This window comes from Amblyomma mixtum, chromosome 2, assembly GCF_055824585.1.
Source record: "Amblyomma mixtum isolate Tamu chromosome 2, ASM5582458v1, whole genome shotgun sequence".
Lineage (NCBI taxonomy): Eukaryota > Metazoa > Arthropoda > Arachnida > Ixodida > Ixodidae > Amblyomma > Amblyomma mixtum.
In genome coordinates, this window is record NC_143013.1 from 317173395 (window position 1) to 317188872 (window position 15478).

At 51.2% G+C, this 15478-nt stretch overlaps 1 protein-coding gene across 4 annotated transcripts in view; it reads right to left on the reverse strand.

Moving 5' to 3' along the window:
• Positions 1-15478, reverse strand: part of LOC149365089 (bicaudal D-related protein homolog) — a 185000-nt gene that overhangs the window by 26832 nt on the left and 142690 nt on the right. For 2 of the 4 annotated variants that reach the window (XM_089575163.1, XM_089575166.1), the window contains exons 2-3: positions 9008-9340; positions 1243-1389 (exon numbers count right to left, since the gene is read on the reverse strand). In XM_089575163.1, the coding sequence (XP_089431289.1) occupies positions 1243-1389; positions 9008-9340 (480 nt within the window). Of the gene's footprint in view, positions 1-1242; positions 1390-9007; positions 9341-10687; positions 10859-15478 lie in introns of those variants that run through there. The other 2 variants (XM_089575165.1, XM_089575167.1) reach the window with 2 other exon arrangements.

Consider the following 15478-nt stretch of genomic DNA (forward strand, 5'->3'; position numbering starts at 1 on the left):
GTCAGCGTTTTCTCGTCAATGTGGCCGCCGCGTTATTACCCCGAGTCTCCGTCTTCAAGATTAAACGGAAAGGAATCGGGGAAAGGAGCGTTAGCGAATAGTCGGCTGTTCTAGGGTGGAAAACACGGGTTGGGCAGTTGGGTAACGCTTTCGCATTGTTTTTCTCGCCACTCATGCATCGCCCGACGATGGAGTGTGCTCACCCCTTATAAAAATGTACTTTAGACTTTTTGCAGACTTCTTACAGACTTTGTTGCCTTCCTATAGATAATTCCTTTTGTCTATTCATAGCCCCCAGATAGCCTATAGACAAAAGTGTACTAAAAGTGTACAGCCATAAATCTATAAATTGTCCATAAACTGTCCATAGGATTTGTATTGCCTACAGACTAGGATTTGCCTTTAAAAAGTCTATAGACTTAATTGACAAACGTCTCCGGACAGTGTAGACTGTCTAAAGAAAGTTTTGTAAGCGATTTACGCTAAGCAGTAACGAAGGGCAAGTGGACATGGCGGGAATATGCGAGTCTGTAGTTTCCGTCACAGTTGAAGTGAATCAGATATGGTTTTGACGGGTACACCCACACACAACCTTGAGACTGCATTCAAACATATCGTGGTCAAGTCTGCAATCTTTATAGCGACAGTTACGAGCGCAACAGGGGCTAGCACTAGTCGTTGAGTTTGTCTTTTTTTTTCTTGATCAGGAACCAGGGCTGATTAGTGCGATGGCATAAGGTCAGCACTTTCCCATTTGTTCGCTGTACAATTAAATGACGTCCACCTAAGCTTGACAGTTCCTTCGCGCTAGGTCAGTCCATTAGACTTTTTCTATTTTCTTTTCGTTTTCAGTGTCTGAGGTGCACAGAGTGCACCTTTCTAATGCGGTCGACGCCTTAAGAACCGAGCTGCGTACTAATTTACGTCCCTGATTCATGAATACTCCCATGGGTACATCGAGCAATATCGCAAGAACGGGCGGAAAAAGTGTAAGTAGTCGAAAAGAGAGTGTAACGTATCATGCAATCATGACGAAAGCAGTTAACACAATGCCGAACAAAAGATGTCGGATGGAACAAAGTGAGTTGAATAAAGTAAGAATTGTTCCTTTTACCTCACCTACACAAAAAGCATATATACGCAACCGAGGCCAACAAACACGGTGAACTGCGCGAGACGCTTTACGCTCGTATACTACATACGCAGGGCCGAAATTAGGGGAGCGCACCGTGTCTCACGTACCTGCGTCTCGTAGTCGTGCCTCTGCTTCTCGAGCAGCATGATGCGGTCCCCGGACTCCTCGAGGGACAGGCTCAGACTCTCCCGCTCGTCCACCATCGCCGAGATGCGCCGCTCCAGCTCCGCCTTACGGTCGGACAGCAGCGTGATCTGCCCACGGGGAGAATAAAAAGATTGATTGATTGATTGATTGATTGATTGATTGATTGATTGATTGATTGATTGATTGATTGATTGATTGATTGATTGATTGATTGATTTGTTAATACTTCATTTTTCACGAGCGCTAGAGTTTCCACCCGTCATTCACTTTGTATACATGCATGGTTTGGCTGACGCCCTTCACGTGATGACCAACCTCATAGCTCTGGTCATCACGTGATCAGCGCCCTGACGTCACCCGATCGAGCGCTCCACGCGACCGCGCATGGCTCGAAAAGACTAGGAGTGATCGCAAATTTACAGATAACAAAATAAGAAATCACAAAATCATACAGGAGCTGCGCTGGATAAATCCATTATTGGGAAGCATGAACATCCAGCCACTTTTATCGCTCGGTAACAAGGTCGGTTTCTTTGTACCGCAGTGCTAATGAGCTTCCCTGGAAGTGGGCTATTAACTATATATTAACGGCTCTTGATAGTTGCCTTCACTGAATTAACAGGACCACCTCTATTATCACCTACTTTCGCAGGACTGAAGCACTGGACGAGTATCAAAAAGAACACCGCTTCAATACATTGGAATGCACAGTCGGAAGCAATGTTGGCCCACGTTGTTTCGAACCAGAATCTCGAAAGAGTATGGGCAGCACCGACAGCCAATGGAGTGCGGAGTAGGGACCACAAGCACTTAAACCCTCTCCCAAACTGTCAATCAAACATTTTAGACGTTGCCTTCATGATAGCCACTGCCGTCGTTCTCGCCAAAATCTATACGGTTTGAGTATGCAGCGAATGTGCGCCATATTTTTTCTGCTCTTTTTCGCAATAACCATGTAGGTGTAGGCTTCTCCCTAATCCTAGCAATGCATCGTAGAGATACCTCTGCGGCCGTAACTACTAATCTACTGCCACTGAAGAGCTAACTGCGCACTCCGGTGCAGTACACGTGCCCCACTAACTCTCGTTTATATTCGTAGTAACGCCGATGGTGCACGGCAATGCTGTGGTGAATTGATTACCACCGTTACCTCAGTCACACCTTTCGATACGCGCGAGAGCACCGCTTCAAAAGTTTTTCTAATCCATATGCACGCTTCGTTCCACAGAAGTAGAGAATCTGAACTCAATCAGGTCATTAACAAGAACACAGCCTGCAGAGGTCAAGCTGAGGACCAGCAGCAGGTATACGCGTCTGCTTGCCAGAGACGGTGGCGCAGAGCGCGCACTGCAGCCCAGCGTGCCGCCAGACGGAGACAAACTGCCCGTCTGCGCTGAGGGCAGTTATGTATACGTTCATCGTCTGTGCAAATATCTGCACTTGCACTGTGCTCGCTAACGCCGAAATGAAAGGGTTGGGGAGCCGCCGCTTATGTGCCCGGCGCCCACTCGACCCGGCCAGGTCCGGCCAGGTCCGGCCATGAGAGCGTCCGACGCGGGACCACAGGGCTCAGAGGTCAGGATGGCCAGGCTGTGACGCTGCCGAGGATTTATTTGTCTCTGTGTCGCTGTCAGGAGAAAGAGCCCAGACAATCAGGGGGGGGGGGGGGGGGGGGGGGGGGGGCAAGGAGAGTACAGACTGCTAGAGCGTGCGGTATAGTATACACAGAGTCTACATCCTTGGGCACATAGCGGCTTCTAGAAAAAAAAATAAAATGCTGAGCAACCTCACTGACTCGTGCGTCACACGGGCCGTCGCGAGGAGACTGTCAAGTCGAGGGACTCTCTCTCCGTTCCTCTTCCGCGTGTCACGCGAACCGCTCTTTTGACGCGGCGACGGCAACAGTCGTTGTTGTGGCGCTGGGAACGTCCAATTAGGAAACAGCCGCAGTCGACAATAGCAGGCTTCGTGGACGGCTTTACACGCTTGTCAGGGTGGGAAAACTGCAGGGCATATGCCCCTTAGGCACTGATCGCCACCCTTGCAGTCGGTCCCACGCGCCAAGCATCTCTGGAGTCCGTAGCCACTCCGAGAAAGAAGGGGCCGGGCCGTCGAGGAAACGGTAAACGATAGCTAACGAACAAACACTACAGCTAATTGAAACTCGAACAAACACTACAGCTAAGTGAAACTCATTTTGTGCAAAAACAGCCCGTTGCAGCGAGTGAAGCTGAGGCTACTGCATGCACACTCGAACATCTTATTTCGCCACCGTGGCCAAGTGCTGAAAAGTCGTCCGCGTGAATTCCTTCTCTTGTGCATGCGCGTCCTGTACTGCTGGTTTCTCTCACCCAGTACCATGCACCAACTGGCCAACAAGCTACGCTTCTACAATTCTGCGATTTCATTCTTGCGAGGCAAACACAATGCCTCCGTCAACTTTTTGATAGGAGGTTTGTTTCCTGGATAATTCGCGAAGGTGCCTTTGTATGGCTTTTGTGGGTGTTGTGTCAGCCCTTCAAGCCATACAAGAACTACAAGAACGAACCGAATATTTGTGCGATTGTTCGCTACTTACGCGAATATTCGTGCAAGACGAATATTCTGGCTAAACAGCGAAGCGATAGCGGCGGCGCTATAAGTAATGGTGTTAAAGCTGTAGCTGTCGAAAGCAAGGGTCATTTCCACTAGGCGACAAGGAACACGAAGCTAGTATAATCAACTCTGCGGCCTTCATGTCGTACGCATAGGGGTGTTACCTTTTGATGCTGATGACGACAGCGAACAAACTTGCGACAAATCTCAGATGATTATATAGGTTTAGGCTATATGACCCATGGCCACCGATGTCGGGGCATGAAGTCAGGGTTTGCTAATCCTGGATGGGATTGACCCGGTTGCGCCACCCAATGTTTAAGGTCATACGTTCAAGCATTACGATCGCGGGTCATGCAAGTCGCGGCGCTGACTCTAATTCCCCCACTTCATGCGCTTCATACGATCGCCGCAGCATGCTGTGCAGCGTTGGAGTGGGGCCTGTTTATCAACAGCCGTCGATAAAAACTACGGCTCGCCTTATTCGAAAACTATTCGGAAACTTGAGAACGGATTAAATTCGTTTTGAAATAATTTTCAAATGCACTACTGATTCGTTCAGCGAATCGAATCGAACGATATACGATTCGTTATTCGAAAATTTCGAATATTCGCACACCCCTGGCGTTTTTCGCTGAAGTGTATCGGGAACAAAGTTCGGCGACTAGATTCCCAACGAATCTGAGTCGACGCTAACGAAGAGTCGACGCTTTCTCTAAACGGGCGCATGCCATGCGTGGCGACCACCCTCCACGGCTGCGCTGCAGTTGTGCGGGCGTACAGTGGCGAGGTGAATCAAAACAAAAAATAAAACCATCAGTTCGGCGACCTTTCGCGGTGACCAGCCTTATAACAACAACGTGCGGGACGTGAAAGCACACGAGAGGATAAGTCCATGCGGGACGACGATACCGACACTGGCAGGTCATGGAACCCCAGCGTGAGCTGGGAAGGAACTTTCTCCACGAACGCTGTTCTTTTTTTATTATTATTTGCTTACGCCCTCTTTGTGATTGCACGGTGCCCCTACTCGAGGAGACCTCATCAGCCTGATAGTTCACAGCTCGATGAATACGAGCTGTACGATAAGGTGGACGCTTGAGCGGGTACGTATAAACCACTGCATGCGAACAGAAAACAACGCTCCGGAGAGAAGCACATGTATGGAAAGAAGCGGGGGGGGGGGGGGGGGGGGGGGGGGGCAAACATTACGTTATTTACGTGCCTGCTTGTTTTTGTACTGGGATCTGCACGGCCAGCTGTTTTTTCTGCTGGCAAGAAAGTACAGCGGCGTTTATGCGCACCAGAACCCGCATGTGTTTCCTACGCGTCATTACGGCAACAGCGCAAAGTCATTAGTCACGACGGAAGACACAATGCACGTTCATTTGCGACGAAGAATGGGAGGAAAATATGAACGACCCGACCTGTTTCCTGCCTTCCCGAAGTTTCATCGTCTGGCACTTCATTGGAATCCCAGTGAGAGGAAACGGCGAACTCGAACCGCAGCCTTCGCAGATCTTTCGGGGAGTCGCGAAGTTCACTTGTGCGCAAAATGTGCGCAAACCGCAATGCCGCTGGAGGAGGCACGACTAAATGTGCTCGTCGTCCAGCACAACGTTTCGCCGAGTAAGGCTAACGACTGGCCGGAATGAAACGTGGAGTTGAGCGAGAATTCATCGCAGCTTTCGAAATTTTCGCCACATAAGCTCGCGTTGAATTTCGAGTCGACCAGCTATAGTTGTTCGCCTGTCTCCGAGCGGATTCGCGGGGTGATGAGGGCTTATTTTGAGTAGTGAGCGTGCGTCTGTCCAGCCCGTTTTCTTGATTATTCTCTCTCTCTCTTTAACGTTAAATCTGTTTTTTTCTCTCTCTCTCTGCCTGAAACCCATCGTATACGGTGGTATTCGACGACCAAGTTGTTTTGTTTGTTTGTTTGTTTTTGTGCGGTTTAACGTCCCAAAGCGACTAAGGCTATGAGAGACGCCGTAGTGAAGGGCTCCGGAAATTTCGACCACCTGGGGTTCTTTAACGTGCACTGACATCGCACAGTACACGGGCCTCTAGAATTTCTCCTCCAAAGAAATTCTAGCCGCCGCGGCCGGGATCGAACCCGCGTCTTTTGGGTCAGCAGCCGAGCACCATAGCCACTGAGCCACCGCGGCGGCACCAAGTTGTTTCACTTATCAGCTCTCGACAACGGATCTGAGTGCAAATCAGTGGTCCACCGTGTGGTGAAAACTGTAAATTCCGCATGCTGCTCTCCGCCATACTGTATAAAGGAGTTAAACATTCTAACACGCTCTGATCCGTTCCCTTAACTCATACTCAATAACAAAGTTCTGCACAAACAAGCGATACTGGAATATTTACGCTTTAATTGACAGACAGATATGATTAAAATCAGAAAGACTACAAGCCCTCTTAACTGTAGCTCATCATTTCGCATCATTTCCTGAATATTCATTTGAACTGGGTTCGTTAGAGAGACTAATTTCACATTAACTTCTTGTTCCGCTGTCAGAAGATCTGTTTACATATAAAAGAAGCAAGAATAGCTGCTGTAATGTGTAACTGACAGCTATATCACGATAGCTATAAAGGGTCAACGTAATGTTGCGGGCTAGATGATCGTATGTAGCTAACGATATAGCCCCAAGCACAAAACTCCACAACAAATCAGCTCCTGATTAGCTGTAAAAGGGCTTTGCCTGGGGCCACCAGGGGTTTAGCGGCAGCAATGTCGTATGAAGCGTCAACCAGAACTTTCGCCTGCTGACCAAAATATCTGACCCAGGAGCCACAATTCGTAATGTCTCTTTAAGCGTTTCATTCTTCGCCTTCCTTGCCATTGGTTTAAACCGCCTTCGAGGCCGGAGCCGGCGAACGTTGTACTTGCACGAAGTACTTGAATGGGGTACTTCGACGTCATGATTGACGTACAGTACGGTCCACTGTTAAAGGAAACATGCGATCGCGTGGCAGTCACGCTTCGCGAAGCGCTGCCGCGAGAGCAGTTGAGAATCGATGGCACACGCATGCGCAGTAAACACGGCCGGCTGCTCTTTCCGCGCATTCACCTGGTGCCGCCCATTCTGGTGCCGCCCAGAAGCGCGGGGACCATGCGATCGCATGTTCACTTTAACAGTGGACCGTGCCGTACGCCAGTCGTGACCTCGCAAGTACCAAGCGCCAGTGGTATAAATCGGGAAAATAATCGCTACAAAATACGGCTCAGGTTTGTGCCGCATTTGGAAGGGGAGCTGGGCGCCTTCGAGAATGTGTCGCACGCGGTCACGTGATCTGGGCGGGTGAGTGGGCGCACGTGTTTGGGATTGAAGTGAGCGCGGAAGACCCACTGCTGTTAGTTCTTCGCCCAGCCCCAGTGAGGGCAAGATTAGGGATATCTTTTAAGCAAGAATGTTTATTTTCGCCCCCTACCGTCCTACATGCCCCCGGACGCTCCTCAGCCTGCATTAGCATATGCGCCCCAAAAATCCAGCGCAAGCAGACCAGAAGCACAGAGGAAAAGTGCGCATTTTAATTGCCGCGCACACCGGGGGTAGGGTGCGAGACATCTCGGGCCACAAAGCACTGCACGCAGCACAGCTTGAAGCGTAGGAATATACAGTTTTAGCCTCCGTCCTGTTTCTTACGCCTTTGACGCGGCACGCGAGGAATCTCGCCCTGGGCAGTCGTGGGCAGCGTTGTGCGACATGTCAAGCGACCTATTCTGGCCTCTTCGGGGCGCAGACGCGCTGGAGGACCGTGGGAGCGTCAGCGACGTGCAGCTCGGGCGAAACCGCCCGAGCGTTTAGATGCGTGGTTCGCCGCCGAAAGAACAAGGAGTGCGTGCTTGAGATTCCACCTCAGTTAAAATGCGCACCAGTCTATTGTCGCATACGGGAAGGAAAAAAAAAAAAACGCCCTACCGCCCTGAGAGCGCATTTTTACCTTGTCTGAGGCGCCCACGAACCGCTAAGTTCACAACCATGCCCTTGAGCCTTTTTTTTTTGTTTTCTACTGGTTTTTCTACTCACTTTCGTTTACAGAGCTTTAACTACAGACGTATACTTGACTCACTACTTGGTGTTCGGAGTCTAAAGCCATTGAAAACAAGCATTTCCGCGTGGAAGAAAAAGAAATATACCGAAATAAAATAATAGGTGCTGACGTTGCTATATATTGGGCCAGTCTTGCGTGTACTGTCATCAACTGCTCCACCGTAACGAAACTCCGATAATGAGCAAAGATGGACCATTTGTGCAGGAGTTCTGTGGACTACCCGTCTTCTGTCACCATTTGCACAAGCACTCATAAGTAGTATGTATAGATGTGCTTTCACTTTTTTCTGCAGTTTCTAGAAAACGACACATGAACCTGAACAATTTTTGAAGACCGTGAGACGTAAGAGGGCTCGTGAGTCGTGACGCTATAGCCCTAGAGCCCGAGCTAGCGCTGTATCGCTAGCCTGGAGGGATTGCTTAGAGTCGGAACTCTTTCTTTTTTTAATTAAACACACAGGTCAAGCGACTACAGCACGCCTCAAGCGGTTCGGCAGCGTCCTTCGACGGGGCGCGGACATCCCGGCCTGCTCGACGAGTAGCAAATATCTCTACAAGAGGATTATGACATGCCACCGTATGGTAATGCCTTTTCATTAATGTGATACCCTTTTCTAGCGTCACTTCCACCTTCGAAACAGGAAGTAATTACGGATCCCTCAAGTGTTTATTAGGCAAATTCTGGTACTTTGATGCTACACTTTTCAACCCTTCATGTGACACTCTTCAGGAAATTTTCTATAGAGGGCAGAACACGTCTAGAACGACCGAACTGTGCGTTCCGCAGCTCTCAAAGACGCCGCGGCCAGGAAGAAAAAAAGTTACGATGAACTGCTATGAGTTTAACACACATGCTTGCATCCGAATCATTTTTACCCAAATGTTATCACTAGATATCGCGTGTCCAGCCCGAAACACGCCCAGAACGTGTTCTAGACAAGTGTTTTGCCCTCTGTATACATGCATCCGTGAATAAGGGAACATTGGTGCTTTGCGTTGGAATGTTATCTAACTGTCTTTCTCGAGGCCCACGACACACTACTAGTCCATGACTGGAAGGGCTGACCTCGTCCCGGAGTCCCTGCAGCTGGGCGACGTGGTCGTCGAGGCTGGACCTCCGCATGGAGAGCTGCTGCCGCAGGCTGCGGTACTGCCCCGCGGCCTGGTCCTCGGCCCGGCGCGCAGCCTTGAGCTCCTGCGCCAGCCGCTGGTTCTGGTCGGCCATCTCGTGCACCAGCGCACCGCGCTCCTTCTCCAGGGCCCGCAGCAGCTCCTGCTGGTCGGCCAGCTGCTGGCGCGCCTGCGCCAGGTCGGCCTGCAGCTCGGCCAGCCGGCCGTCGCTCTCCCCCGACAGGGACTCGAGCTTGCGACGCAGAGCGTGCTTCTCCTGCTCCAGCACCTGCACGAGGAGGAGGAGGAGCTGTAGGTCAGGCATCGCGTTTGGCGGAGCAATCAAATACTTGCAGCATTTTGAGACAGGAATTCACGCGGTAACGAGAGCCACATCTCCCTCTGGAATGCTGAAAGGTATCCCGCTGTCACGCCAGGCCCCATCGCAACCGCAGAAAATGCCGTGCATTGGAACTTATACTGCGTCGTGACCACAGGATTTCTTGTAGTTATTTTCGAATGGCTGTAGTGAAGACCCGCCTGGTTACACACCTGAAGAGATGCTCTAGGTGACAACGACTAAATATCGAAACGAAGCGTGAGCAAAAACTCAAAGGCAATAAGCAGCGGGCGGGCGGGCGGGCGCGCGCACGCACCCCCCTCCCCACCCACCCACCCACCCTCCCACCCACACCCACCCACACACACACACACACACACACACACACACACACACACACACACACACACACACACACACACACACACACACACACACACACACACACACACACACACACACACACACACACACATTTATATATATATATATATATATAGAAAGAGAGAGAGAGAGAGAGAGAGAGGGACTTTCAAAAATAGACTTTTGGGGGCAGAAATGGCTTTTGCGGCACAGTATTACCAGTGTTGGCGGACACCGGAAAGCCAGCGAATTATCTTATATAGTAAGCTTGTTAACTAATTTCTCATAACTAACTTTTTATCTACCACATATAGGTAACTGGTTGCAATTAGATATTTGTAGCCGGTCGCTAGTAATAGCCATATCAGTTTTTAGAATTTCGAGAACGCCGTTATCCTCGCCGCTGTGGCTCGACGAAACAGGCCACAGTGCCCGCCAGTGCTGCACGGATAGAAGCAAGAAGTTTTGCGAACGAGTACAGAAGGCAGAGATGTCTACATGGTACGCAGCTATCGATTGAAGACTACTTACTAAACGCGTAGCACAATAGGCTGCTAACTGGAATGCTGCTAGCAAACAGGCGAATTCAACAACGAAATACGTATAGTAGAGCAAAGGAAGAGGGATACACGGCACAAGGCGATGGTACCAAATGCGCTCCAGAGAAAATGCGTCATAAACAATTCTTCAGGAGTTTTCGCATTGCTTCTCTAAGACTTCAATGTAAGATTACGGCAACGTCATCAGAAAATCAAACTGTTCCTAAGCACGTAACTGAGGCTGCAACTGATGAGTGCCACACGAAAACACGCGCAATAAGACCGTAAAATTAGACCAGCACAGTCGATCGCCAGCTGTTTGTGATGACTGGTAAGGTTAGCTACACGCGGCGTTTGTGGGCAGAATGTCGTGACGTAAGCTAAACACGTATACCTCGAGCTCTTCGAAGAGGCGACCATCGAGCTTGCGTAGAGCTTGGCCGAGGGCGAACCTCCGGGCACCATTGCGTAATCCGCTGTCACAAAGTGCACGCAAAACCGGCTCGGGACAACCGCAGAGATCGCACTCTGGACTCCCCTCCATTGCGGACCCACGAGGAACAGAGGAAGGCGCGAACGAGAAATCCAGTCGGCGCTCTCTCTCCCAGTGGGCAAACAAGGCGCAAGGGCGACAGATCGGAGATAACGGCCCGGACAGAGGGGATGGAAAAAGGGTCATGGGTGTGGCCAAGCGCACATAAGCGATCGCCTTCGCTTTAACCGGCAGCGCAGGCCGGCTTGTGATAGTCTCGGAGAGACGGGAAACACTGCACACTCGTCCGTATGCAAGCAGCGTCAGTGCGGTCGCCAGCTGGCTCCGGTGCTCTCGTACGAAACAGGGCTCTGCCAAGCTGCTCGGAGGAACGGAATTTTTCACAGGCGTCGCTCGGACACGGCAAGCGCTAAGAAACGCTCTGACTGGACAAATGTTGCCCAATACAAAAAAAAAATATTAGTCGATTTGGGTAATTAAGCCAAATGCAAATGTGTACGCTAGCATGATGTGTTTCGGTGGTGCGCTCTAGGCCAAGGCGGTAAGCCACCCGGCGGGCAGCTAAGCAGTGACGCAGTGGCACAAGGCAGGTGCTGTGGAAGGTGGTGCCGTCGGGTGGACTTGGGTTGCTTGGGTTGGGATGCGACCCAGGTTGCTCTTCCCGAGCAGCCCCTCCGGATTAAATGAGCTGCTGCCTCGCTGGTGGGCAGCTGAGCAGCCTGTCACAAAACAGAGACAGACAGACAGAGGCATACAGAGACAGACAGACAGAGGCATACAAAGACAGACAGACAGACAGACAGACAGACAGACAGACAGACAGACAGACAGACAGACAGACAGACTGAGGCATATACAGACAGACAGACAGACAGACAGACAGACAGAGACAGACAGACAGACTGAGGCATATACAGACAAACAGACAGACGGACGGACGGACAGACAGACAGACAGACAGAGGCAGACACAGACAGACAGACAGACAGAGGCAGACACAGACAGAGGCAGACACAGACAGACAGGGGCAGACACAGACAGACACAGACAGACAGAGGTAGACAGAGACAGACAGACACAGACAGACAGACAGACAGACAGGAACAGCGCCCAAATGCGGGGAATGGCCCCGTGTGTGTTACCGTGTGTGTTAACGATGGAATTCTTTACCCGGTGATATACGCTCCCTGGAACCAAACCTATTTTTCAACGTTGTTGCAAATCGGTGATTAGTCTGTTGCATTTCTGTTCTGTATTTTAATGGTGTTCACTTCTGAATATGTTGTCCCTCTCTGCCTTTTTTTTTTCTTTCCCCCACTCCTGCAATAGCCCTATCGGGGCTGCAGTATATGTAAATAAATAAAATAAATAAATAAATAAAATAAAAATAAGCACTATAAGTGCTAGTGCACTAAAATGCCAGAAGCCCCTCGCGTGCCGGCCACTTATGTGACTGATGTTGACGAGTGACTGCGGTCAGGTTATGAGAGCGACTCAGGTTATGAGAGACGCCGTAGTGAAGGGCTCCGGAAATTTCAACCACCTGGAATTCTTTAACGCGCACTGGCATCGCACAGTACACGGGCCTCTAGAATTTCGCCTCCACCGAAATTCAGCCGCCGCAGCCGGTATCGAACCCGCGTCTTTCGGGTCAGCAGCCAAGCGCCATAACCACTGAGCCACAGCGGCGGACTATAAGAATGGAAAAGAAAGGACAAGGAGGAATATGCAGTGCGCGTAGTAGTAAGAGCTCACTGTTTCCGGAATAAAAATAGAGCAAATCACAAAAAAAAAGCATTTTGAGACGACCTCATCCTTGGGCTCACTGCGGGTACATGAATACTGACGGGAGACACGTCAGTCCATGGCCAACAAAACGTCGTGGAAGAGAGATCTATCCAGTGAGAGCTTGCATCCACGAAGGGCAGAGGGAACGCCCTAGCTAGTCGCACAAAGAGATTCAAATTTCTGCGTATTGCAGGTGAAACAGCAGACGTTGCGACTGGCACACTTGTCCAAGCTGGGCACGGCCGACGCCTCGTAGTCGCGGCGCCCTTGTACCAGTCAAAAAAAAATAAAAAGAAATAAATCATATTCTGGAATTATGCAACTATCCTTTATTTCTGCAAAGTTACGCTCGGCTCAGCTATCAAAAACCTGTCGGCTGGCGCTGGCCAACGTTCGCCTAGCTAAGATGCGACGTTAGGGCACAAAACGCAACACGACGAGGATGCACAGACAGCGCATCTAGCGCCTTACAGTCTTAAGGAGATCAGCCGCCGCGCATAAATAACAACAGCGACATCGCGCACCCCGGGCCGGTCCCAAAGAAGACAGGGCCCCCTGCAGCCCACAGCCGAGGCACAAAGGGGCACCGCTGGCACCGGGAGACTTATTCGGATGCCGGACAATGGCACTCGCTCCGCGAGACAGCACAATCGGCCCTCATCGAGCAACGCCCAGCGCCCCACCCTCGAAGCCCCTGCGGAGCGGTGCCAACAGGCTGCCACTTCGAGGCGCCGGCATTGCATCTCGGGCGGAGAGAACATAACGAAAGCGTAACGCGAGGCTGTGGCGCCCCCGTATTCTGCGTGCCCGCACGCGGCTAACGGCCGTCCTTGAGAAAAACAAGCACGAGTCCCTCAGCGCGCGCTTGCGCTTGCAGGTGCCCTTCGAGTCAACAGACGTCTGTTCAGTCGCCCGAGGGGCAGTTCCTAGCACTATATACGCCACTGCAGAAAAGAAACACGCCGCAAGAAATCGGATCGCACCGCTGCAATCGAATGAGTAACACAGCAGTGAGTGCCAACTTATCAGCTGCGACCGAACGACTCTTCCTTTGGTCGTGGTCGCATCAACTTTATTTCCGTTCTTTCCTTTTATTCTGCAGCTTACCGGGCCCGGGCATGCGGCCGGAAGGAAGAAATTTGCTCGCCTAATTAAGAGTTCAGCAGCCAGTGAGAACGGCTTCCTGACAAACGAACCCATCGGCCTTGCTGGTTTACGGCATGACTGAGCACGTTCTACTCGGATGACCGTTTTCAATGTTTCGCGTAGTGACGCGTTTCGGAACTCTGACCGCCTTTTCTGCTTTCACTCCTTGCTAATTTCTTTTCGAAACAAAAATAACCCCAAAGGACGAGTGCCATTCACATATACGTTTCACAGGACTGCTGCTGTGTCTTAAGAGCACACCCCTATTTTGCATACGCAGAGTGCGGAGCCGTCCGCAACAGTGTGCTTCAGCGCAACATCTGGAGGCCGCGGTCGCGAATGGGGGAGCAAAGCACTCAGCTTGCAGACACGCGTCTCGTAGCGCTCACGGCCAATCTTCGAAAGGGCCGCTTAAGTCGCAGCAGCGCTCAAGGAGAGACGGATCGGCTCGCGCTCTTCCATCATCCCGCGGGCTTTTTTTTTTCTCCTTGGATCTCCAGACGCCGGCGAGCAGTGCGTGTCCGTAGAATACTGATGAGGCCCGGTCCGCGCTTTCTCTCACTTCTTCCCTCTCTCTCTCTCTCTTTCTATCGTCGGAGGTACGACCATGAGGAGGGCTCTCAATCGTTCCGGCAGACATCGCCTCTGCACCTTCCAGCGACTCCCCACCCTACTTGCCCTACCTTTCGCTGATTCACTCCGGCGATCATCGTTATGAACATCGCGAGCGTAATCCCCGTGCGCACAAAAAAGGCCGCCGCCAAAATGACGGACAGGTGCGGGTCCCTAATGGCCGCCGCCATGAAGAAGAAAACTAACTGGGTCAGCCTTGCTCCAAGGTTGCCGACTACAGCGTATAAAGCCGGCCGTTCTCGACTGCGCAGATCCAATGTTGCTGTTGTACACACCAGCACCGCTCCAATGCCGGCGACCAACAGGCGCGCCTTGCGGCCACAAACGTGGCGCACCCACGTTATAACACTGTTTCAAAGGCACCACAGCGGAACATCCGTAATAGGAGCATTCGTCAGTCGATTAGGACAGTGTGCCTGGCAGCTTCGCTTTAGATTTGAAATCCAGACATGCCGGACCCAAATTTCGGAGCGATTTAACGGAGCCAAGCGCTGCAATCTAAGCGGTCTATAACAGTGTTGAACGAGGCGAGACATGAAGTAATGTCATAAGTATTGTGTAATACAGGAGACACCGAGTACTAGGGACGGTTAGATGCGGAGACGGTGTATATTTGGGGTCGTTTTACCCGCTGAGATGCAATGCCCTGAAAACGTTCGCACGCACAATGGTTATCGTTTATCGTTCCGAGAGGCGGATGAACAGCTGCCGTCTCCATGGCGTCGGCCTTAATTTAACCGTTCGACCTACACGGTCGCACGCGGACTCGCCAGCGGAGGTCTTGACCCGACTTTGGATTGCCATAATTTTTACTCTGATCGTTCCCAGCTCGGGGATGCGCTTTAATAGCATCGGCGGTGCACGACCAAATGGGAGATCGCGAGTCGTGACTCCATTCCCCTTATTTTTTTGTTCCAGTACTTCAGGGCAGGCGTCGTACTGCCTTCGCGCGCACTACAGAAAAGCATGCAGCGTGGACTGCAGCGGCCTCTTTGTTATAAACAAGCGTGCCGACCGCTGGCGATGCCTATAACGTGCGCTATTGTGGCGCTTGAGCGCGGTTAACGAGGATAGTTCAAATGACCCCCGGAGTCGTGCGCGTGAAACGTGCCTATGTGCACAATC